This window comes from Onychostruthus taczanowskii, unplaced genomic scaffold, assembly GCF_017590055.1.
Source record: "Onychostruthus taczanowskii isolate IOZ18803 unplaced genomic scaffold, ASM1759005v1 scaffold97, whole genome shotgun sequence".
NCBI classification, from domain to species: Eukaryota; Metazoa; Chordata; class Aves; order Passeriformes; family Passeridae; genus Onychostruthus; species Onychostruthus taczanowskii.
The window spans coordinates 1655846-1680961 of record NW_024507768.1 but is presented as its reverse complement, the minus strand read 5'-3'; the positions used below and the strand labels follow the sequence as shown (position 1 = coordinate 1680961).

At 53.8% G+C, this 25116-nt stretch overlaps 2 protein-coding genes across 9 annotated transcripts in view; both read left to right on the top strand.

Moving 5' to 3' along the window:
* ANKS1A (ankyrin repeat and sterile alpha motif domain containing 1A) overlaps positions 1-18694 on the top strand; it is a 74224-nt gene extending 55530 nt beyond the window's left edge. For 3 of the 8 annotated variants that reach the window (XM_041427030.1, XM_041427031.1, XM_041427027.1), the window contains 10 exons: positions 7376-7474; positions 7794-7946; positions 8068-8175; positions 9818-9982; positions 10296-10421; positions 10534-10605; positions 10976-11062; positions 11417-11554; positions 12475-12645; positions 13800-18694. In XM_041427030.1, the coding sequence (XP_041282964.1) occupies positions 7376-7474; positions 7794-7946; positions 8068-8175; positions 9818-9982; positions 10296-10421; positions 10534-10605; positions 10976-11062; positions 11417-11554; positions 12475-12645; positions 13800-13919 (1239 nt within the window). In that variant the 3' untranslated portion in view covers positions 13920-18694. Of the gene's footprint in view, positions 1-7375; positions 7475-7793; positions 7947-8067; positions 8176-9817; positions 9983-10295; positions 10422-10533; positions 10606-10975; positions 11063-11382; positions 11555-12474; positions 12646-13059; positions 13159-13799 lie in introns of those variants that run through there. The other 5 variants (XM_041427034.1, XM_041427032.1, XM_041427029.1 and 2 more) reach the window with 4 other exon arrangements.
* Positions 18695-20756: 2062 nt separating this feature from the next.
* SCUBE3 (signal peptide, CUB domain and EGF like domain containing 3) overlaps positions 20757-25116 on the top strand; it is a 40921-nt gene continuing 36561 nt past the window's right edge. The window contains exons 1-3 of the mRNA XM_041427008.1: positions 20757-20846; positions 21160-21319; positions 24009-24128. Coding sequence (XP_041282942.1) covers positions 20757-20846; positions 21160-21319; positions 24009-24128 — 370 coding nt within the window. The remainder of the gene's footprint in view (positions 20847-21159; positions 21320-24008; positions 24129-25116) is intronic.

Sequence of the window (25116 nt, the reverse complement as noted above, 5' to 3'; positions counted from 1 at the left end):
TGCCACGGGGCAGTCAGACTGGACACTCAGCTGCTGCTTTTCATATGGAGCTGGAATTGGGCAGCAGCCTGTGCAGGCAGCTGGGATTAGGAACAGCTCAAGTGGAGACAGTGCTTCCAATCCTCCTCCTCTGCTCTGCAGCCCGCTGGGATTCCTTCATCAGAGGGGAAAGTTTATTTGTGCGGTGGGTGAACACAACCGCGGCGAAGCTGCTGGCAGTGGCTGTGCTGTCCTTGACTTAGCAAAAATACAGCTCTGCAAGTAGGATAAAACCCTCAGCAGCATTGCCTGCCAAATGTGAACAGCTCCAGTGACCCAGGAATGCCCACCCCACCACCCAGCACTGCTGCCTCCCACGTGGAGGAACGCGGCCCCGTAGCCTGCGCCGAGTTCCAGGAGCCTCATTGCCTCATCCCTCACCAGAGGAGGGGAATGAAAGGTCAGATCACAAAACTGCAGCAGTGAGTGAGAAGTGTCATCCAGAAAAGTGCACAATAAATGGACTTAATTGTCCTTGGCGGGCAAAGAGCTGGGAGAGCAGGAAAAATGTCACAGGAATATGGACCAAGAGGGATTCTGCTGCTCCTGGAGCTTGGCCCCCTCATGTCTGCTGTGCTGTCTGGTGTATCTGCCACAGATGCCCCTTTTGGGAAGTCCAAAATGCGTAGGAAATTGATTTTTGGGATGCCCAGTGCATTCCTGGTCCCTGCAGCAAGCAGAGATTAACCCAGGGAAACAGCAGGCTGGACTTTGCCTGTCTGGAGAGGGCAAGGACACGGCCAGTGTAATGAGAAGGAATTGCAATAACTGCTGGTGGAATTCCTCACAGAAGTGGGAAGGAAATGCCATTACCTGTTCCCTCACACGGTGTTTTGTGATCCCACAGATCCCATAAATGTATCTGAGATGCTTGAAAAGCTTTTCTCTTCCCCTGGAGGGTGGGATCTTGCTGCTGCCCCACAGCCTCCCCTGGGCTGACATCTGAGAAGGGCAAACCCCGCGTGCTCTGGCACTTGTACCAGTGTTCTGGAGTTGAACTTCTTATTCAGTTCAAAGATATTTTGATTCACAAATGAGCAGGTAAAAGAGAACATAAACCATTTTTATGGCTTTTTTTTTATTGTTCAAGCCTGGATTCCCATGGAGTGTGTGGAAAGCAGCTAATGCTGATTCAATGAGACAGCGTCAGAAAGGGAAATCTGTTCTCTGTGTGTAGTGCCCTGGGCTCCTCTGGGGGATTTTATTTATTTTTTTATAATTGGGGAGAAGTGGTAGAAAAATGATGGTGGTGGAAGAATGGGGTGTCTGCAAATAATTTAGAGTACTGACATTAATGTGATTCAATGCAATTCAAAGCCATGTTAGATTGGCCTGCAGTGTTGTTCACTAATGGAAAGCCTTTCCTTCCCCTTCTCCTCTCTGTGTGTGCAGGCAAAACCAGGATAAATGTGGAGCTGAGGCCTTGGCTCAGGTTGGCTCACCTTGGCTGGGGGTGTGAGCTCAGCACCTCTTGTGCCTTCCCAGGCTGAGGACAGCCCTGCTCCACATCTGACAAAGCCAGGTCTCCTCTGCTCTTCACATCCTGGGATTTGGGTGTGGGCTGACATCTGCAAATCCTTGTCCTCACCTGGTACCTGCCCTGCTGGAGCACTGGCATCTCCTGTGTCCTCAGTCACTCAGCTCTGCCCGATCCAGTTCTGAATGGCCCAGCTTGGCACACAGCTGCTGGTTCCCTGGGCAGCAGCCAGGCTTTGGACATGCTCTGGGAATGTGTCTGCCCCAGAGCTTTTTTCTATTTTCATATAGAACTTGTCATTTTATAGTAGCCATTCGGGGAAAACTGCACTGACACATTCCAGTAGCAGTTTGCACCCAGGAATGATCTGTGAGGAGCCACCAGAGACCCCTGGTAGGGTTTTACTGCATCTGCTCTTGCTGAAACACAGCAAGAACGTGGCCTGACCACAGCTGTGCAGGGATTTTCATGTAGACTCAGGTGAGCTCTGTGTAGCCCATGCCTTGGCTGTGTCAGGCTGGAACTGGAGCAAGCTCCCCCTATCTGGGCAGAAGCTCTGGGTGGCTGTTTCTGGATTTGATCACTGCTGTCAGCCCCCAGGAACACGTGCCAGTATCCCCAGACTGACTGTGCAGCACTAAATGAGCCCCTAAGAGGGGAGCTGGACCCTGGGGTAAGGGTCTCTGCCAAGCCCCTGAGTGGGAATCACTTCATTCAATTAAATGAATTTTGTTTGACATCTCCCCAGTGGGTTCTGGCTGGTCCTTGGGAGGTTCCAAGGGCTGTGCTTTATCCCCCATGGTTGGGGTGTTTGAGTTGTTTGCATGGTGAGAGCAGAGGCATGCAGGGATCTGGGGTTGAAGGAAGTTTGAGGATCTTGGGAAATGTGGCAGAGCTGTGCCAAAGCTCCCTGGATAATAGGAATGGACTCCACGGGGAGCAGAGAGGTTGGAGTGGATTTTGAGGAGCAAAGTGGGTGGACCAGAACTGGCAATTTAGAGGATACTTATGTTTGATTCATTAGTAGCTCCAGGCCCCAGAAACATTAAAAAAACCCATTAAAGTTGCAGTTAATTTTTTTTTTCTCTCAATAAAATTGCCTGAACTTGACAACCATGACCGATTCCCTCTGTTGCCGTTGTCACGCTGCCAGTCTGCATGGGGAAGAAAATTAAAGATGAAGTGGCTGTGTGATAATCTCGGATTTATTGTAGGGTTTTGTGTATGAGCCCCTTTCCCCATCGATGCTCTGTGGAAAGCTGGGCTTCCTCATCGTGCCTGTGGCCAAACAGATCCTTTCTCCTGCTCTCCACTCAAGTAGCCCAGATGCCTTTAAGGGAAGGCACCAAACTCCACAGATCACAAACACAGAGTTGTGTGACCAAATGGAGTCCCCCTGCTCTGAGATCTGGGTGTGCCCAGCTGTGAGCTGGACATGTCTCCATCTCTGCCAAAAGCAGAGCAATAGCAGTGACAGCAGAATCTTCAACAAGATGCAAATTGTCTCGAATGCACTGAGGGGAAAAAGAAAAAGAGCTTTGTATGCACAGAGAGCCTTCATCTGTCTCTCTGCTTGGGATGTCTGCAGGAGCTTCTGGAGTCTGGGAATGCTGTGTTTGGGGTTTGCATCTGTTGCTTTCTGCAGCAGACCCGTCCTGGTCCTGTCCTGCCCATGCAGGGTGTGCTCACACCAGCACTGGTGTCAGGGTCCCTCTGCTGCCAGCCCAGCCACACGTCCTGCACAGAGCACTCACTGCCCCAGGCCCTTCCTGAGCTGGAACAGGAGCATGGACAGACGCCAGGCTCTGGGGAAGAAGCAGCATCTGAAAATTGGGTAGTTAAGTGCCTGCAGAGTGTCCTGCTGGAGGAAGAACCTGGCAGATTTTGGCAGCGCTGCCTTTGGCTCAGTCACTTTGGGGTCACCTCGGTAGCAGGAGGGGACTCTGCCTTCTGCCAGGTAACCTCTGACTGGTTTTTCTTCCTTTAATGAGAAACCTGGAGTCTCACAGGCTGTTTAACTACAGTGCAGGCAGTGAGGCATGACCAAAGCCAAGCCTTTTTCCAAGAACTCGTGTCTCTGCAGGCAGGTCGGCTGCAGCAGCATCCCACGGGGCTCCCAGTGGGGACAGGGATCAGTGGCAGATGCCTGCCCTCCCTCGGGGCAGTGTGGAGGGCACAGGGCTCAGGAGTGTCCCTCATGGTGCTGGGTATTGGTTCCTCTCCAGGGAGGGGGCTCAGTTTGGCTCGGAGGAAGCTGAAGGCCAGGCTGGGGGATGAAGGGCCCTCTGCCTGCCTGGCAGCCAGTCTGTGCCAGCTGGGACCCAGGGTGGCACTCAGCCTACCCAGCCCCAGGTAATGCATTTCACCTTCTCTGGCTGAGCCCAGGTGGGAGCTGGTTCCTGACAGAGCACTTGGTGAGATGTTGGGATGAAGGAGCTGTTAGGTGTCCCTCACTGCCCCAAAATGTGGGTGACAGGGAGAGCTCTGGCCCGGGCCAGCCCTGAGCCTCTCTCACTCTGCTCAGCCCCGTGGTGCTGGGGCACCCAGGAGGAACATGCAAGGTAAAAGCACTTGTCACAAGGAATAAAATCGGAAACACGTCTTGGGAAAGTCTTTTTGATTGTAATTGGCATCTCTGAGGCTGCTGCTGGAGGCTCCTGGAGGACTGGGCTGATGGCAGAGCACATCCTGGAGCCCTGCTCTCCCTCAGAGGACCTGAGGAGGGGCTGGGGGGAGCTGGGGCTGCCCTGTGCCCTCAGAGGGGCACTGGGAGGTGGCATCTGCTGCCCTGTGGCCAGCACCAAAGAGAACCTTTGAGTAAAACCAAAAAGCAGCAGCGGCCCATGCAGAGCAGCTCTGCTCCTTGGCTCTTGCCTGAGGCTGTGTTGAGTGCAGACAGGTTTAAAGTCTGGCTCCTCTGTGTGGCTGGCAAAGGTTAAAAGATCTCCAGTGTCTTTGTATTTAATTCTCTGTTTTAGTGGCAGATTATTGTTTTCCGTGGGAGTTGAAATCTGGATGGGTTTGAAGGACATTTCTCCTGCATCAGGGGCTGGAATTTGTTCAGAGCTGCTATGCTTTGTCTATCCTTGTTAAGTACCCAGAGAATACAGACTGCCACCGAGGGAATTTAATGTGACACATAAAAATAAGGAGTGCAGGAGAAAGCTGTAGGCTTCAGTGTTTAACTACCTTCTCTCCTTGCTACAGAACAAGCAATTTTCTTTGAATTTGAGATGGCAAAGGTGAGAGAACACCCACTGCCCTGCCTTGGGGCTGGCACTGGTGCCCTGTGGGAGAGCAAGAGCCACCAGCTCTGTGCTGCTCATGTGGGATCACCATGTCGAAGGGGATTAGCACCAAAAAGGGCTCAACACTGGAAAGTGAGCATGAGTGAAATTGTAAATAGGATCAGCAAGCTTGTTTAGTTTTTGTACATGAAAATTTCACATCACCATTGTCACAGCTCATTCCACTGCTGACTGTTCCTGCTGTCCTGGTGGCACGAAGGGAAGGGCTGGCTGTGAGCTCTGCCCTTGCCAACACCTTCCCTGCACTATCCCAGCTTCAGCCCTGGCTCTCTGCAGGGGGATGGAGCCACAGAGTACCAGGATGGGCAGGTGAAGGGAGCAGAGCAGGCGCAGGCATTGGGAACTGCAGGTTTGAGGTACCTGAGGTGTGCCAGGCTGTGGGCACTTCAGTCCCTCCCTGTTCCTCCCCCTCACAGGGCAGTAATACTTTGCTTTCCAAACCTGTGAGAGAAATCCCATCACTTGCTCTGGCCCTCTTTGTCCATTTCAAAAAGCCCTTTTCCAAGCCATCTCTCTCTGGGAGATGAATTCCTCACACACTTACTGCGTTCCTGCCAGGTGAGGTGTCTGTCTGTCAGGGGAGTTAATCCCCACTAATCCCTTCCCTCCTCCCTGGAGCCAGCATACAATCCCCTGCTGTTACAGGAATGCACATTAAATGTGGCTCTTTGGCTTAAAATTCATGAACAAGAAAGGGGAGGGGATATTTCCATCTTTCTGGGGGGATGCTGCTGCCCACCAGCCAGAGGTCACTGCCCTGGCAGCAGCAGCTCCTTGTGTTAATCCCTGGGAGTTTGTTCCCAGACCAAGAGAGTTGCAGCTTGTGCACCAAATGGGCAGCCTGGAGCTTTCAGCAACAACCTGCCTGTTCTTACTCCCTGATTTTGTGCACTTGAGGGGTGCACAGAACAGCTCATGTGATGTGGTTCCATCAGGTGAGCCCCTGGTGTCCCTTGGCCTCGCTCACAGGCTCTGGGCTGCAGGGCAGAGGGGTCTGGCCATGATCTGGTGTGCCCAGGGGCTCTGGGGCAGTGGCACTAGCTCTTCCCAGCACAACGGCCCTGACTGGCACAGTCTGTGAACTGGCCTTTGGCAAAACACGGAATTAATCCCCCCCCACCCCCACTGTGGGCTGCAGAACCATTTAGTCCCGACTTTTCTGTTGTTTAAACAACTCTCAGACACATAAATACCTTTATGCCATGGCTGTCAGCTGAGGCTCTGCTCTCCTGTCCCCTCCCAGCTCTCCAGGAATGAAGTGTGTGGGATCTGACCTGCCAAGGGAGGGGAAGGCAGAGGAGCCCTGTCAGGGGGTGTTGAGGGCTCTGCCTCCTGCCACCCACTGCTCTTTTGCTGTTTGCTAAATGACTAATCTGGGCTGCAGGGCACAGAGATCTCAGGGCATCTCTTACCTCTGGTGTTAATGCCCCGTTTCCCTGAACACTCCTCTGTGGCCGAGGGAAGGGCAGCTCCTGGGCCATCCTGCTCTGCTGTCACCACACTGCCATGGCAGTGGCACAGATGCTGCTTGGCAGGAGCAGAGCAGCTGCTGGCGTGGCCAGGAGCAAGGACACGCTCGGGAGGAGGCTGCCCTGGGGCAGCTCGCTGCATTTAAAGCAGGTAGCACTCAGCAAAGCACACCTGCTGAAATCCCACAAAAACATGGATGGGAAGGGGCAGGAAAGCCTTGCTGCCCTTTGTGGAGGGTGCCTGGCAATCTCACCTGCCCTCACCTTCCCTGCAGCCGGCCTTAATTGGGTTTCTCTTCTAAAACCAGAATGTGGAGCAGTGAAGCGCTGTGGGCGCTCACCTGCTGGGACTCTCTGGGGAGCAGAGGGAGGCAGGGCCAGGGAGGGGGTCTGGGGGAGCTGGAGCCTTCTGGCACACAGCAGCGTGGCTCTGCCAGCCGTGGGGAGACGTGTCCTGCTGAGCTCTGCCCAGGTAGGAGGGCAGGGAAGCAGGTTGTGACAGAGGCTTTTAAAGGGGGATGGAGTCGCCGTGCTTCTGCTCTGCTGGGGGAAGGGGCAGAAAATGGGTTTTAACAGCACGGTGTGGGGTGACTGGAGCATCTCTGGCCCTGCCTGAGCCAGAGGGGACACCTGACCTTCCCCTGCTGCCAGGGAAAGCAGTGCAGGTCTCCCTGTGGCTTTGGGGGGAGGTTGAGCAGAACCCAGAGTCCCTGCTCGGGCATGGAGGGGCTGGGGTTTGCCTGGGCACTGTTACAGGGTGTTTAAAGCCTCTGTGTGTCAGTCCCACGGGAGGTGGCAGTAAGCCATGCCCCGGGGCTAAGGGCAGGGAGGGGGGGCAGTGCTCTATGTGCTGTAGCTCTGCTCCTGTCAGCCCTCTCTGTGCCCAAGGTCGGTACATGGGGCAGAGCTCCCAGCCTTGGAAGCTTTCCATATCCTTCTCCTCTTCCTCCTCATCCTCCTCCTGCTGCCAGGATGTGCTGGAGGTCAAGTCAGGAGAGTGCCCTAACTGTGTGACGTCCATTCACACACCTGTGTGGCTCCTGTTGTCCCCTGCTGCTGTGTCACTCCTGCTGTCCCCACAGGGCTGTAATGTCATGGAGGACCAGGACCTTCGGGATATCGGGATCGGTGACCCACAGCACCGCCGGAAGCTGCTCCAGGCTGCTCGCTCCCTCCCCAAGGTCAGCACCAGCCCAGATGGGCATTGCCAGGCATGGCTGTGAGCACGGGGGAAAGAAAAGGCAGACCCTGCATCTCCAGGGCTGTGGGAAGGGTCTGGGGAGTAGCAGGGAGGAGGAGGAGGAGGAGGAGTGTACTGCTCTTCCAGGCTATGTGGATGCTGAGACTGTTCCTCCTGCCAGTCTTGATCCTTTGTTTGTACAGTGCTTTTGTTACTGGCTAGTGGAGATAGTGGTGGCCTGTAAACTGATTTTCATTGACCCCATATCCCTTGGGACCCCAGCTCCTGCAGCTTTTAACACCTTTCTTGTGCTTTCACAGTTGAAACCCCTGGGCTGTGATGGGAATAGCCAGCCATCAGTTCCTGCATGGCTCGACTCCCTGGGGCTGCAGGATTACATCCAGTCCTTCCTCTCGAGTGGCTACAGCTCTATTGACACTGTGAAAAACCTCTGGGAGCTTGAGATAGTGAACGTGAGTGTCACCTCCCTCCTGCCAGGGCAGCAAGGCCCTGCCCTGTTCCCTGGGGCTGGGACTTGCTGGGAGTCTCTCAGAGCAGCTCTGTGCCCGTGCTGACCCCGATGTCTCCCTGCAGGTGCTGAAAGTGAACCTGCTGGGCCATCGGAAGAGGATCATCGCCTCGCTGGCAGACAGACCCTACGAGGAGCCCCCAGCCAAGCCACCACGGTTCTCACAGCTGAGAGTGAGTCCCTGCTCGTGGCTCCCTGCCTGCTTGTGTGGCAGTGCTGGGAGAAATCTTGCCATGGCCAGTGGTGTCCATACAGCTGCTTGCCTCGTCCTCTCCAGCCACCCAGGCAGCAAATACTTGTGCAGGGGCAAGATAATTCCGGCCCTTACAGGTCAGCCTCTGGATGGTGACCCCGTGGGAAAGGTCAGGCTGCCCCTTGGGAGCAGGTGTCTGCACTGAAAGGGTGCAGGGTGCCACTCCCACCTCTGCCCTGCACAGAAAGGGGCTCTGAGCCCACTTTGTTACCCTTGGTTCCTCGTCAGAGATGTGGGAGCTTTCAGCAGGCAGGAGTGACCCAGCCCAGCTGGAGAGGGGCTGCAGCTGGGACTTGGTGTTTGATTGCACCCTTGGGATCCAGAGCCCTCTCCTGGCCCGGCTGGGCTGCTGAGAGCTCCCGCTCTCGCTGCCAAATAACACTCGACAAGATGTGTGGATGTTGATTTTTGCTGCAGGAGTGGCAGCATTTGGATGTCAGGCCCTTGTTACGGGGCTTGGCTGGGAGGGAAGCATCACATTCTCCGTTCTTCCTGAAAACTGGCTTTTGAGAGCTGAGTTTGGCAGAAGCTGCTGGGCTCAGAGTGACCCTGAGCTCAGGAATGGGGTAGCATGTCGTGCTGCCTCCTCCCAGAGATTGCTAATCAGCTTCCTGGAGCAGGAATTGGAGTGATTAGCGTTTACCCAACTTAAACATCTGGTCCTTGCCCTGCTGCAGAGCTCTGCCCTCTTGGATTCCCAACCTTTCCAACCCAAACAGCCCTAGATGAAGCGAGTGGGGCTGCTGTGCCCTGCTTGCTGACACAGGATTCTTTAGGAATCTTTAGGATTCAAGTGTGAGAACACAGAGGGTTCACTCTGGTGCTGCACTGGGAGGGTGCCCAGTACAGACCCGCTGCTCAGTGCCCTGTGCCAGGCAGCAGGAGCACGGGAGGGACCAGCAGCCGAGGCAGGATCTGCACCGTGAGCCGGGCGAGACCGAAGGCAGCAGCGGGGCTGAGGCAGGGAGAGGCTGCTCATCTGATTGAGATGCTGCCCGGGGAGGCTGCCTGGGAGAATGAGCCATTTGCAGCATTTCCTGGCGCTGCAGCTGGTGAGCTCCAGCGCTGGCTGCGGCGCGGGGGGCGGGCGGACGTCAATGGCAAATCAAGCGAGCGGGATGAATGGGACTAATGCGGCCACAGCTGTGCCGAGGCTCCGGCCGTGCCTGCGGGCCCTGGGCGCGCTCTGGCGGCGGCTCCCGGCTCTCCTCTGCTGGGCTGGTTGATCATCGTCGCCCTCGGGTGCTTAGCTTAGTGCTTTAAGGGAGCCCACCCCTCTGGAATGACCTTGCCCCGAGCCCAGCGTGTGTCCCCTGCCCTCCTGGGATGAGCTCTTGGAGGCAGAGGCATGCTGGGCACAAAGGGTGAGTACATGGCTGAAACTGTCCTGGAGCATGTGAGGTGTCTCATGCAGAAGGTAAAGGGTGGGACTGGCACTGAGGCAGGAGCTGACCCCATTAGTCCATTCAATGCACCCTGTGTTGGGCAGTGTGGAGGGAATGATGGGGTTCACAGCACAGCCCAAGCTGACCGGGTCCCTTTGTGGTGTCTGCTCCTTCCAGTGCCAGGATTTGATGTCCCAGACGTCGTCACCCCTGAGCCAGAACGACTCCTGCACAGGCAGATCTGCTGATCTCCTGCTGCCCTCCGGGGACACTGCCAAGAGGCAGCACGATCGAGGCACTGAGGTTGCTCCTTACTCCAGAGCTGAGCGCTACAAAGCACAGGTTAGTGGGTGTTATTGTGTGTCCTGGGGGCCCTCTGCACAGGCTCCTCCATCTCTGGAGCCAGGGAGAAGGGAGGGAGATGGTCAGGCTCAGCTTCCCTCAGACATTAGAGTCAGCAGCTCCTTTATACCTCAGTTTCACCTCAGAAATGGATGGCTCACACTTCCATCAGCACTGGCACCTTAATGTGCTACCTCCACCCAGCTCCTGGGGGACTTGGCCACTGCCAACCTCAATCAGCTCAGCTCAAAGAGCCCCAATGAGAGCTGTTCCAACCCACTGTGGCTTCATATCCCTGCTTCTTCCCATGCAGGAGGACCGTCGGGAGTCCAGGCTCACCCTGCGCCCCCCCAGCCTGGCAGCCCCCTATGCCCCTGTTCAAAACTGGCAGCACCAGCCCGAGAAGCTCATCTTCGAGTCCTGCGGGTACGAGGCCAACGTAAGTGGCTTTTGGTTAGTGGGGGTGGCGAGGATCAGGAGCTCTGGGGTCTCAGGGCAGTGTCATTGCCGTGGGATTGGCAGGATTTAACATCTCTCCCTCCTCCACACAGTACTTGGGCTCCATGTTGATCAAAGACCTCCGAGGGACAGAGTCTACCCAGGACGCCTGTGCCAAGATGAGGGTATGGAGACCCTGGGGCTGGGGGCTTCACTTGCAGCCTGGGGGGATGATGTGGGTTGGGGTGGGGAGACCTCAGTGGTTCCCCAAGCCCTGTCCACCAAACAGGCAGTTCCACTGTGTCTGGTGAACTGCCAGAGCATTGTTCCAGTACGCTGAGGTTCTGGGAGAGTGGGTGATTTCACTGGGGAAGTGGTGGCTGGGTTCTCTTCAGGTCCTTGTCTCTTCCCCTCTGCTTCCACCAGGAGCTTGCTTTCCTCCTCCTGGTCCCAGATCCCCTAAACTTCTTGTACAGGTGTGGGCGTCTCTGGGGTGGGGGTAAGGAGAGACCATCCATTCACAGTTGGTCACTTGAATTATTCTTGTTTCTGAAGAAATCCACGGAGCACATGAAGAAGATCCCAACCATAATCCTGTCCATCACATACAAAGGGGTGAAGTTCATCGATGCCTCCAACAAGGTGAGCTGCAGATGCCTCAAAGTCAGTGTCTGGAGGGACACAGCCTGCAATCCCACCTGCCTGGGGGCTGCAGGTCACTTTTTGTGACTCCAGAAGCCACCGCTAGTCCTGGGGAGCTTCTGGAGCTGTGGGAGAATACCAAGGTGGTGATGATCACCTGAGTGCCAAAGGCTTGGCAGACTGGCTGCTTGTGGACCGTGTTGCCATTTATTCCTGCCATGGGAGGGAGCTGGGACTGGTCTGGCTGGGAGAACCCCCCTTCCCTGTCCCCAGGACACCCCCCACAGCCACTGTTTGCCGGGTGTATTTGCCATCCCCAGAAGGGTGACGGGTGCTTGTGGTTGACCCCGGCAGAATGTCATTGCTGAGCATGAGATCCGGAACATCTCCTGTGCTGCTCAGGACCCTGAGGACCTCTGCACATTTGCCTACATCACCAAGGACCTGCAGACCAGCCATCACTACTGCCATGTCTTCAGCACTGTGGATGTGGTGAGTGCATTGTCATGTCACATCTCCTAGGCCTTCGCAGCTCATTTGTTTCATCCCTCAGCTTTATTGGCTAGTCACAGACTGCTTCTTTCCAGGATTTTTTCACCCATTTTTACCATAAAGTAGTCTTGGTTCCAAATGCCAGTCCTTTGGATCTCTGTGGACAAAGAGAATATTTGTCTGGTTTCATTCCTGCCATCTCCAGCTCTGAATAAAGCAGGGCAGGAGTTTTCCCTCCTGGGGAATGTGCTCTGCACAAACCTCTAACATGCTCTCAATTATGTTGAGCATAATGGGTTGATTTAACAACTCAGAGAAGGTAGAAGTGTGATTTGCTTTTATACTTGGGCAGAATCAAAATTGCACAAGACTTTTGGGCTATTTTTCTTTATGCTGCTGAACTGCAGTACTGGTGGGGCTTTACAGGTGGGCAGGAGACCCTGGGGGAGGCATCATGGTCAGGCTCCCCCCACATCTGGAGCTCAGTGGCTTTGCCAGGGACACAGCAGGATGTGACCTGCTGATGGGAACGTCTGTGACCCCAGAGCAGCTTCTGAGCACAAGGGGGATGTTGCCCTGATTTTTTAAGATTTTCTAAGCCTTCTGATGTTTGCATTCTTATATCAAACTTTCCCACTCACTTTCTGTAAACAACTTATTGTTTTGCATTCTTTTATGGAAGAGGAGAAATTTGATGGACTGTTGGTTTGTCCAGTGTCCTTGGAAAGGTGGCACTTTCACCCTCCAATCTACTGTCACCTTTGGAAATCTATAAATGTTGGAGTCAGAAAATAAACTTCCCTTTTTCCTGCCTTGAGAGCAGCAGCGTGTCTGTGTCGTGTTGTCTCGTACCCTGTAACGACAGGGGGACTGTGCACAGGGTGATCTGACAGCTTTGTGTTCTCTGTGTTCTCTCCAAGAACCTGACGTACGAGATCATCCTCACGTTGGGGCAGGCATTCGAGGTCGCCTACCAGCTCGCCCTGCAAGCTCAGAGAGCAAAGCCTCTGGGTGCTGGAGCAGGGGAAATGATTGAAACAAAATCTTCCAAACCGGTGCCTAAACCACGAGCAGGCATGAGGAAATCCGCGGTACGTGGGTGCGGGCAGGAGCGAGCTGCTGGGCTGAGCTGGGGGTTCTTGTGGGCACCACAACCCCTACACCTCCCCTGGGTGGTGGGGGGAGCCCAGCCGTGGTCCAGGTGCCTGTCCTGCTGCTGGCACTGCAGGTCTGTGTCTGTGTCAGTTCTGCTGCAGGGCTGGGGCTTCTCCTGGTAGTAGAAGGGCAGGCAGAGGTGGAAATAGCTCAGGTGGGATGGGGCTTTAGTGCCCTGCTGGGTCCACACAAGCTTTCCACGTGCAAACCCTGCAGAGCTGCAGCATGGGATTCCCCGTAGCCAAAACCAGCTAAGACTGGAGCTGCTGAGGAGCAGGGACTGCTGCACAAGCCACTGCCTTCCTTTAATGTCTCCTTTTGTCTGTGTTCTGCTTGCTCCCCCCGCTCAGGTGCTGCTCCCTCCCGACACCCGCTGTTGTTACTGTCACACCTGTACAACACACCGCCCCTCCTACCTGCCGCTGCAGTCTGTTAGTCCTGGAGCGAAGGTCTTTACCCTTCTTCCTGCCATCCTCCATTCCAAACCCACCCGGGCTGCCTCCCCACTTCCTGTATCTCCTGCTGTGCCCCCGTGTCCTGCCTCCTGTTGTTCATGCCCATGCTCATTCTGGCCCACGCCAGGGGTTCGGATGAACCCCGGGGATCTGCTGCTCCCACCCGCCCCTGCTGATGCAGTGTGGCAGCTCTCAGCTAACCCCGTTGCTCCTGCTGGGGTGGTAACTTCCCCGTGGCACCCTGATTTAGCAGGACAAGAGGAAGAGCCGTGCTTGGTCAGGAGGGTGAATCACGTGGGAGCTCACCTGCCAGGAGCTGTCTCCCTCTGTCCCATTTCTGTAGCGCTCCGTTTTTCATGCTTGTTTGAGATGAGCAAAGCTGTCGCTGATGGTGACAGGGACTCACAGCCTAATGCAGGGAGTCATCTTGGGGTGCTGGGTTGAGACTGACGTGGCCAGACACGTTTTAGCTGTGAAGGACTCAAATGGCTCCCCAGCAAGAGCTGCTTCCTTGCACACGTGCACGTTTTTGGGACGGGCAGTAGGCAGGCAGGCCTTCCATGCTTTGAGTCCCTGCTCATTCTGTCCCAGAAGCTCGGGTGTCCTAAGATGCCCTTTCTCTCCTTATTTTCTAGCTGGATCCCCCTGAAGTGGACCAAGACTCCCAGTCTCATGCCAGTGTCTCCTGGGTCGTGGACCCCAAGCAGGACTCCAAGCGGACCCTCAGCACTAAGTATGAGACCACTATCTTCTAAAGCAAACGCCCGCGTCCGCCCCGTCTAACCGTGCCTTTGCGATCTGATCTGTCTGCTCTTCTAAACTCCCTCTTCCTCCAGCTGCTCGCCCTGAGCCCGCGTAGGCACCGCGTCCAAGGCAGCAGCACTTAGGAGACTGTAGACTTACACGGCTTTTGTACCTGATCGCTGCTGAACACTGTGAATCTCCTTACTCGGAATCGAGGGTAACGCTGTAGCTGCCCGCGAGGCGGGAGGAGCAGAGAGGGCAGGCTGGCAGCCGGAGATGTGGATCCAGGAAAGCCGCCCACCGTTTTCACGTCTTCCCCGCCCTCGCTCTGGCACTGTGAATCCCTGGGGCAATGTGATACTCCCCAGGCCTTTTTTTTCTATCTCACCTTGTCCTTGGACTGATGGAGACCTCTTGTCTCTTCGGTGCACACACTCCCTCCTCCTAGATCCTCCTCTTCCCAACTGAGCCACGGCTGTGTACTGTTCAGTGAACTCACCTCTCCTTCCTGCCAGTCGAACCGACACTAACCACTGTGATGCTCTCTGCAGATAACACACGGGCACTTCAATTTCCTCACAGCCGCCCTTGTCCGCAGTCTCCTTCCTCAAAACCCAGCACAGAACTTGCTCTGGGTGGTGGGGGAGCGTTGGTTTGGGCCGGGTGTGATCGTTCCCACTGTGAGCTCTGTCCCCTCGGACATGAGGTGGGGTTTGGTTGCATGCATTTCAGTCCTTTCTAGGTTTTTCTTTCCCTCATAGTCCTTGTGTTTGCACTCACCAGACTTCTCCTGAAGTTCTCACGTGGCAGCCTATGGGGTTAAGCTTCCAAAGGCACATGTTGTTGTTAGCCCCAGGCTGGGGAGGAGAGATGTCAGCTGGGCACCACAAGCAGCATCAGCAGGGAGAGGTTAGGGAGCAGCCCTAGGTTATTTGCCCCTGGCGTTAGGGCCAGTAGCAGCTTGTCTGAGTTTTGCTGTGGCTTTGGAGCTGCTGCCTCAAATCTTCCATTTCCCCTCACCTGCAGTGAAATCTGATGTTTCAAAGTCGTTTTTTAGCTCTTTCTCAGGAATGAGTTTGATCTCCCAAGTCATTTGCAACTTAATGGCAAACTGACCTCAGACTGAGGGGCTCAGCCAGTGGGAACCCAGTGAGAGGACTAAAAGTGTTGTCTTAGAGCAAAAAAAACTAAGGAAAGCTCAGTCTAGTACATACATTTCATATGCCACAGAGTCCCTGACAGAGTCAGCACTGCCCAGGGCCTGCAGTGCCACCCTGCCAGCCCAGGCCTTGTGGACAGCAGAACGTTGCTGTGCCTGAGGTGCTCCAGGAGGTTGAGTTTGGTTTCCATCAGCACTTTTCCAAGCTCTAAGAGTGCCCTGAAGGTTTCTGTGTCCCTCTAAGAGAAACTCAGTCCCTGGTGTGGGTGGCAGAGCAGTTTCTACGTGTAGGTGTTCACCACGCAGCTGCCACACGTCCCCCCAGTGTCAGGGGCTCTGAGCTCTTCACTTCCCCTACTCTCAGCTGGGAAGGGCAGGTCCCTCCACACCCCCTAAATCCGGGTCACGAGAGCATGTGCCTTTCTAAGGGTGACCAAACCCAGCAGGGATCACAGGCAGCCCTTCCCAAACCGCGCCGCTGCCGCTCTGTGTCCGTAGCCCTGACGGTTTTTTTTGTGTCCCATCTCCGGCCCGTTCGCCTCGCCTCTCCCAGCACGTGTTTTTGTATGACTCGGAAATTCATTCCATTATTTCCTTTCTGTTTGCCTCTGCGAAGCTGAGCTCCGGGCAGCCGTCTCCTACCACGGGATGTAGTAGCGGGGCAGAGACCTGGGACGCAGTGGCCTCCTGACATGAAGATCTTCTTCCCTCTGGCTGCCTCAGAGTGGGTGCGTGGCTGCTCGGTGAGGGCTCCCAGAGCACAGGGGGGAAGGGACCCAGCTCCGCCGAGGAAAGCTGCTCATCTCCATTGCTAGCAAAGGAAAACTCGAGACTCGGAGGCCAAGAGCGATGTCGCCTTTCCTAGTTTGAGACAAAACGTCTTTCCGCCAGTTTCTTTTTTTAATGAAGTGACACAGAGCAAATCCGGTTCACGGTTTCAATGTAGCACTGCAGCTTTTTGGTGAGGAAAAAAAAAAAAACACAGATTTTCATTTACTGAGAATCCTGCAGTCCAGCGAGGAGCACGATAGAAAGTCTTAGCAGGGGCGTGGTGTGCACATTTCTGATGGTACTTACTCTGCTTCAGCTCTGGGTGAGCAGGAGAGAACGCCAAATTCTTGGAGATCGCTTCCTCCTGCGTGAGAACCTGGCAGGGTAAGTCTGCATCCCGTTCTCCAAGCCACTCCACGCTTTTATAGCAAATGGAAGTAACTTGAGGAAAAGAATCTGCAAAGGATCTTTCACCCCAGAGCAGCTGTGGCCAATATCCCCGATGGTACAAAGCTTCCTTATCCCCTGAACTGTCGTGTTGCAATACTTGACATTTCTATGGCAAGGACCCCGTTTCTTCCCGTTTCCGCACTGAATTCCTGGGATGACTCCCTGCTCCAGCCTCTGTGCACCTGTCTTGTTTTTAAATGCAGTTATGCCCTGAAGGGTTGGGGGTTTTTTTTAAGTATATTCAATTGTGATTTAGCACTTTTTTGATACTAGCTCATTATTTAATTAGTGCAACCGTTTTCAGAAGATGAACAAATAAGGAGTTAAATTTTGGGCATTACACTGAAACAGTCCATCCCCAAGGACAAACCACATCAGCCTGAGGGTGGCTTGGCCCCGTCCGAGCCCAGTGTCCCCAAAGACACCACCTCAAAGGTGCTGTGTGCTTGCTTTTATTCTGAATTACCGAGTGTTTCACAGTGGTTTGGGCTGTGACTGACGTGTTTTCAGACTGTTCCCCTCTGGGGAGATTGTTAAAATGGTTGTGATATGAATTCTTCAGATGCAGAATGCAGCGCAGTGTGTCTGTGGTGATCTCACCAGGCCCTGGCAGGGCTGTGGGACCTGCTGCCACGGGAACACTGTGCCTGAGTAATTCCTGTTTAACTCCAGTTGCTGCTGTATTGTCAGGATTTCCTTTAGTCTCTCTCACCGGTGAGGCTGGGAGGGAAGTGAACCGTAATCCCAAGGGCACAGACCTGTAAAGGATTGGGAAGGGGGAGTGGAGATTTTGGGTTAAGTCAATGAATTTAGGAAACCTAACATTCCTTGTTATGCACATGTTGCAATTCATACTGGTGTAAGTGTAAATATTTGGTGTGTTGGCAACAAGTCTTTGGTGAGATTGCAAATTGAACCTCTGCTTGGGAGGAGGGACGCCTTTCCTTTCTGACACGTGAGCTTTTTTGGAGGTTGGCTTGGAGGTAACGTGGTGATGAAGACTCCAATCTTCAGGCACTGGGCTCGGTGACCCTGGTGGTCCATGCCAGCCCCATGTGGAAACCTGTGGTTGTCTTTAGTGATCCATTCTTTAGCCAGACACTCCCTTTCTCACCTTTCTCACAGACAGAGCAGTTGTTCTGGCAGTTCAGTGTGGTGAGGTTTCTTGAGGGACTCAGTGCTGGAGACTGACCCTGGGCTGTGCCAGTTTTTGGCTCCTGGCCACCTTCACCCACCCACTGTGCAGTATTCGGGCTCTTCCTCCCTGCAGGGTTTTGTGCTATCTTGAGGAAACTGCCCCAAATTTCTGGTGCTGAACATGACATTGCATCCAACTGCATCTGCTGTATTACCTGCCCGGGAGGAGTTGGGGCTCCTCTGTTCCTCTCTTTAAAGACAGATTGTGTTTCACAGATTTTGGTTTGTGGGCTGAGCCTCACTCACGGCTGGCAAACAGAGTTGCCAAGTTTTGTCTTTCTTTTTATAGGAGGGGATGATTTTTTTTTTCAAATTGAAGATGCTTTATCCTTTTTTTATTTTGTGTTTACAAAGAAAAAAAAAAAAATCAGCGCTAACCTTAGCTGTTCAACTGACTTTAAACTTGCTTTGGGATTGTTCTTTTTAGAAGAAATTATGCAACTTTTTAGGGGTACACGCCTGTCCCCCCTCCCAGGGAGAAGATGCAGCACCTTCCAGGCTGTACCTGTAGTGAAGTCTGTACCTTCAGGAGGCTGCTGAGACACAGAGCAGATGCCAAAAAGCCCCGAACTCGTCCCGTTCTGTGTGCAGCTGAGGTGGAGCCAGTGCTTTAATGCTCCTTCCACCCACCTCAGAAGTTTCCAGCAGCAGCAGCAGCATTTCCCTGGCTCTGCTCAGATCCGTGTTTTGGAGCCGGCACAGCGCTCACAAAGCTGTCGTGTTGCAAAGGTCTCCCTTTTAAATCTCATATAAATAATACCTTAAATTTGTTTTCCCAAAAGAAAAGTACCTGTGCTGTTCTCGCTAAGTCAACCCAGCTCAGACATTTTTCTTACCCACAGAAGAATAACCTGGGATTCCCTGACAGGGCAGAGACAGTCGAGTTCAGTTTGCAATGTGGACATTTTTGCTAATTGTGATGTATGGCAGTGGGGCTGATTTGTAATACAAATGTTATTTAATCTGTCTGTATTTTGATACTTGAATTTCCTTTTATTTCCTGTATATACAATTGTTAATCTGTTCAAATTTGTCTGAATTTTAAACATCTTGTGGTACCAAACATAACCAATCTGTGCAACAAACATAGACTGACCTCACTACAACAAGGCGAGATTGTAAATATTCCTGGGCTTCCAGCAGTCGTTTTGTTGTTTTCATAATTGTACAACTTAGAACAGACCGAATTAATAAACAACCTTAGACACACGTGTGTGCTCTTGTGTGTGGCCCCAGTGTTGTGCCCGAGTCCTGCTGGGGGTCTGTGTCAAAGCAGGGCAGTTCTCATCCTGCAGGCACTGGCTGCGGGGGTTTGGGAGCTTTGGTTGGAGCTGTTTTTTTCTGCAGCCAGTCATAATGACCCAAACATTGAATATTATTATTTTGAGTCTAATTTATGCGTAAAATCACATCCAAATGTTCTGTTAAAGACAGCACGAGGGTCTGCAGGCATTGTGGGTGTATTGTACACGTGATGGAGGGTTAGAAAAGCACGTTTTTACCCCCACTGAAGTACATCTGCAAGGACTGTGTCCCTGGGGGCTCTCATGCACTGGGGATAGGCACTGAAACCCTTTTTTGCAGCATGGCAGCGAGTGGTTCCTGTGACACCAGTACCCTTTTGGGCAACCATGGTTCAGAACATTCACCCAGCAAAGACCTGGGGCTTGCCAGGAACTAGGACATTTCAGTATGTAAAATTAGAGCAAGAAATCCAGACATTTAAATACAGGTTAAAGTTCAGATTTTCGTGTCAAGTAAAATCTGACTGATGTGAAATGCTAAATACACCAGGGATTGCTAAATTTATACCTTATGTTCCATTTCTAATAGCAAGGCAAGTCAGGTTTCCAGGCTGACATGAAATACACTGAGCTGCTTTAATGGTTTGAAGCACCATGAGGTTTTATCCCTCACAGCCACAGCCCTGGCTGGGGCTGACACCTCAGCAGAGGTTACAGGCCCCGGGCAGAATCTGAGTTTTTAACTGAGTTAAAAAGGCTGATCTGCACTGCAGTTCACTGAGCTCCACAGCCCCTTGCCTTCCCCACCAAATAGTGACAGGTTTTTGAGGAAGGAAGACTGCTGCTTTTTCTAGTTGAGAGGTTTATTCAGATCCTGACGTGCCAAGGGTTATCTCCTGCTGGCCTCGGTGGAGTTGGATGAATTTTTACAAGCTGAGGCAAGATCTGAGAAACTGGAGGAGAATGGATTCCACCCCTGCCTGGTACGTGGAGAATGTGATCAGAAATAATCCAGCTTGCAGCTGGGAGATGTTCCTTCCTGAGAATTCCCAAACTCTTGCCTGTTGTTGATTGCACTCCCAAACCTGCACCCAACTTCCAGCAGCTCCTCCTGAATGGAACCGAGGCCCCTTGGGAAATCTTTTTGAGAATATTGTCCATCAAGGAAAATTAAAAGGCTGAGGAGGGAATGAATCCACTGCCCTGTAGGGAAGGAAAGTATGAAAACAAAAAATAATTGGTAAATCAACAGAAATCTGTGAGAGAAGCTTCCTCAGGCAGCCAGGAGCAGATTAGGGGCAGCCCTGTTACAGGAGGTTGCTGTAGGAACCAGGAACTCCCTGGAGGGATGCAGATAGAGCAGCATCCAGCACAGGAACCCAGGTGACCGTGTGGCACCTGAGAGCACTTCAGGATCAGGTGTACTCCCCTTGCTTTCTCTTTGTCCAACATCCAGTTCCTTTCATGCAGGAAAAAGCCACATCAGTGACTTGTGGTGTGCAGGGGACAAAGTCTGGCCAGATCCTTCTGCAGAAGGTGCAGAGACTGTGTCAGAGAGCTCTTGAGCTGAGACACCAACACCTCAGAGGAGAGCTCCTCTGCAGAGTCTGCTTTGTTCGTGTCAGTCACAGCTTACACAGCTGGAGCCTCTAAATCTTTCCATATTAGTGACTCATACCTGACACTCATCAGATTTAAGACCTTCTTAGTAAATCGTGAAGCAGTGAATAAATAAAACAGGCTCCAACTTTTTTTGCTTATTCCAAGAGCTATCTTATTTTCTTGGTACTTCTTCAGTCAGACCCAAACCCCCTCCATCCCCATTCTCACACATTTTTTGATATGAGACAGAGAAAAGCCAAGCCTGAATATAAAGATACATATTTATATTTATATTTATATTTATATTTATATTTATATTTATATTTATATTTATATTTATATTTATATTTATACACACGCAGACCTGTGTGGGAGAAGCCGATCCCTGGCAGTCCAAAGTCGCTCCAAGGACAATTTCATGCACAATGGTCAGTGTGGAAATGTCACCAGTGACCGCCCACAGCTGGTTCCGGGGAGAACCGGAGCAGGCCTGGCTGCAGAAAAGCAGGATAAAAGTAAGGGAAGGAGCCTCGAGAGGAAAAGGGGGTTAAAAGCATTTACTGAGCAGCTTTTGAGTAAAAACGTGCACGTTTGTGTACAGACAAATCACCTCGCCAGCTGCGGCCGTGAGGGGACCCGCCTCCCTCTCGTCCCCGCGATCCCCGGCGCGGGGCTGACCCCTAGTGCCGGCCTGAATGAACAGCGGGCACTGAGGGAAAGAACACCGGGCACTGAGGGAATGAACAGCGGGCACTGAGGGAATGAACACCGGGCACTGCCCTCGGCCGCTGCCCGCACCCCGGGGTCCCGCGCCCACCACCCCCAAAGCCGCCTTCGGGCCCGGCGGGCCGGGACTCCCCCGGACCGCGGAGCACGGCACCCCCCTGCTCCGCCAATGGGCCGCGCCAGGCGCCGTGTCGAGGCGGCGCGGAGGGGCGCTCCCATTACGGGCGGAGGGGGGAGAGAGAGGGGGGCCGGTGTGAGGCGTGTGAGGCGCCGCGCTGAGGGGCGGCAGCGGCGGCGAGAGCCGGGGGCGGCCCGGGCTCTGCCATCGCACCCGGCCCTGCCATCGCACCCGGCCCTGCCATCGCACCCGGCCCTGCCATCGCATCCCAGCCCTGCCATCGCACCCGGCCCTGCCATCGCATCCCAGCCCTGCCATCGCACCCGGCCCTGCCATCGCACCCAGCCCTGCCATCGTACCCGGCCCTGCCGTCGCATCCCAGCCCTGCCATAGCACCCGGCCCTGCCATCGTATCCCAGCCCTGCCATCGCATCCCAGCCCTGCCACCGCACCCGGCCATCCCGACCCAGCTGTGAGGGCCGCCCGGAGCTGTCGGGGAGCGGCAGCGGGAGCTGCAGGGAGCGCTGCTGGCCGTGCAGCCGCCGCACCATCCTTCCTCCTCCCTCGTTCCTCAGAGCTTGTCCCTTTTCCTTTCCGGTGGGCCCAGAAGGGAGGGCTTGGCTCCGGTCACCTGCTGTAAACTCTCCTGCACTTCTCTGGGATTGGGGTTAAACCTTCCAAAGGGCAAACCCCCAAACGCTGGGATGAGGCTCCTTGTGTGCCAATAAACAATTCGCCTTTTTTCTCCCTCCTAGCATTTTTCCCCCCTCTTAATTTATTTCCTCCACATCCATGACAGCTGCCTGCCGGCACTGCAGCACTGAGAGATTACAGAGCCCTCAGGGCCACAGGGCAGGGACAGGGGATGGGAATGGGATGGGGATGGGGATGGGGATGGGGATGGGGATGGGGATGGGGATGGGGATGGGGATGGGGATGGGGATGGGGATGGGGATGGGGATGGGGATGGGGATGGGGATGGGGATGGGGATGGGGATGGGGATGGGGATGGGGATGGGGATGGGGATGGGGATGGGGATGGGGATGGGGATGGGGATGGGGATGGGGATGGGGATGGGGATGGGGATGGGGATGGGGATGGGGATGGGGATGGGGATGGGGATGGGGATGGGGATGGGGATGGGGATGGGGATGGGGATGGGGATGGGGATGGGGATGGGGATGGGGATGGGGATGGGGATGGGGATGGGGATGGGGATGGGGATGGGGATGGGGATGGGGATGGGGATGGGGATGGGGAGGGGGATGGGATGGGATGGGGATGGGGCGGCTGCTCAGAACCGTGGGGACAGCTTGTGAGTGGGAAAGCAACTGGGCACGAGAAACAAAACCAGTAAAGCTCATCGTGAGACCTGCCTGGCCCAAATCCCACCCAGGAGTTTCCCTCGGTGCTCCTTGTGCATTTTGTGCAGTGCCAGACCCAGCTCCTGCCCTTTTCTGATCCTTACCTTCGCGTGAGGAAGCTGAGGATGGGGAAATAGCATTTATAGAGAGCAGAACAACACAGCTCCTGAGGGGACTGCACTTTCCTCTTGTCTCTGTTTCAGAGCTTGGCCCGTTGCTTCCAACATATAAATCCTGATCCCAGAGGAGGCAATTGTATTTAAATATATATGCATTTCCCCTGCATTAATTTCCTTTCCCATGTGACTGGTGACATGAAGGATTGTAACAGAAGAATGTATTTTTAATGCATTTCCTGCAGATTTCTGCAAGGCAATCTAATTCCTGAGTGGGTTTAACTTGCCACAAAGGCAGAGGACCTCAGGAGCACTGGTAATTGGTCTGGGTGGGTTCTTTTAATCTACTGTTTTAATGTGCTCCATCCATCTCTCTGATTAGATTAATCTCATTTATTTTAGCCAAGCCATCTAGCTGAAATCCCAACAGAGGAAACTGGGATTTTGAGTCTTTCAGGGTGAGCGCTGGGAGTGTTAGGCAGCGAACTCCACAGGGAGATTTCCATTTTGCCCTTTTGTCACGTCAGAAATGTGTAACCCTGGTGATCACACTGAAGGGACCGTTTGGGCTGTGAATCTGCCTCGTCCATGAGGGGCTGTGGAGAGCCCACGCAAGCTCCTCTGCCCTGCTTGAAGCAACTTCCCTAAGAAATTAAACCCAGCCTGGTGCAGAGGGCTCAGCTTTCCAAGAAGGCTCCCATTTTCCTGGCAGGAGCAGAGGGAGCTCCACGGCTGGACCTTCCTCACCTGTGGAATGGCCACGCTTTTGCAGCCCCACCGTCGTGACCGTGCTGGGCGCGGCGAGGGGGAGAGCCTGCCAGTGCAAACAGAAATACCTTCCCCGTGGAAGGGGAAATGGATTTTTTGTTTAAAAGATGGCAATGTTTTTCCAAGCCTGATGAATATGAAAGTCCCCATTTAAAGGAGTCGAACCAGTGGAGAAGCTGGTCACTGTTTGCACGCCCACGCGCCGACAGAGGAGGTGAAAGCAAACTTCCTGGTGTATCCCGATCCAAATCACCTGGGAGCGAGGCACAGTGCCCCGAGCTGTGAGCTGCTGTGCTGAGCAGCTGCAGAAAGCTCTCTGTGAAACAGCAAACCCCATCCCAACAGGAGAGGCAGAGCCCTGCTGGTGTCACAACCCTCACTTCCAAAACGCGAGGCAACTTGGAGCTTAGCTGCATCTGTGGCTGTTGGAAATTGGCCTTACAGGGGGAAGGCAATGAGGGTGGAGGGCAGAAAGTGTTAGCAGGTGTTTTGGGAGGGTGTGGAGGGGAGAGCAGGGAAGACTGGAGTTTTCCTCTGCCCAGTCCTCCAGGAAAGCTATTTTTGCAGGAGCTCCTGGGCGCCAGACAAGGTTTGGATTGTTCCCGTGCTGGATGCTGGTGCAAATACGTGGGCAGACAGCTGGATCCTGAGGAGCTCCCAGTGTCCCAGCAGGCGTGTGAAGGGTTATTTTACACCTTGTCCAGGTGAGAGGATGTCTTGGTGTCAGGTTTGCCATGGTCCCTGATTTTGGTTGGGAGTGCTCTGGAGAAGTGAGTGCCTGCTGCAGTGCTGCTCTGCAGGGGCATGCAAGGTGTGTGTGTGCCCATGACACACCACGTGCTCCACCAGCAGCTATGGTATCTGTCAATTCCCTACTCCTCAGGTGGTGCATGACCTTTCCTGTGAGACATTCCATCTCTGGCTGTTGCCACCTCAGTCACAGTGGATGTGTCTGAGATACAGGGAGCAGCCACTTGGAGCAAACCACCCCTTGTCCTGTCCAGCCTCCTGTGGGCAGTGCCCGGTCTCGGGGTGTTCCAGACCAATCTGTCATCTGTGTGTTTAGGGCATGGCTTGGTACTGGGTAAACTGAGGCTTGGAGGGGTTTGGCTCATGGTCACACAGGCAGCCTGACCACAGCCCAAACATTGTGCCTGACTGGGAGTTGTGCATGGAGCTGGGGAGCTCTCGTGCCATCTCACCCCCTTGGACACCCCCACACCCAAAATTGGGTTTGGGCTCCCCGTGCAAAGCACTGGGTTGCTGTTGGTGCCGCTGGCTCTGGATAATCTTTGTATTTGCTGACTTGACTAAATTGTGGCTTGGTGGAGAGCTCGACTCTGGGGGAAGCTGAAGGTACAGGGAGGCCCAAACCACACACAGCGCTCGGGGAGGAATTGTGATCCAAAAAAAAAAAAAGTTCAAAGGTGTTTTTGGCTTAATGCGGTTTATCTAGATTGCTTTATGTTCGTTAATCTGTATTAACACAAATTCTCTTGGAATGGCTGCCTGGGGAAGGGTTTGCTCAGCTATTCTGACAAAGACAGACTTTTCCAAAAGTAAAATGTTTGAGCTGGGAAGAAAAAGCCAGGTCCTGTCTGGCATGAGTACATGGAAGCCTTGTGAGCAGAACAAGGCTGTTTCATCCCTGGCACCCACAGACACTAATGACTGATCAACTTCCCCCACTAC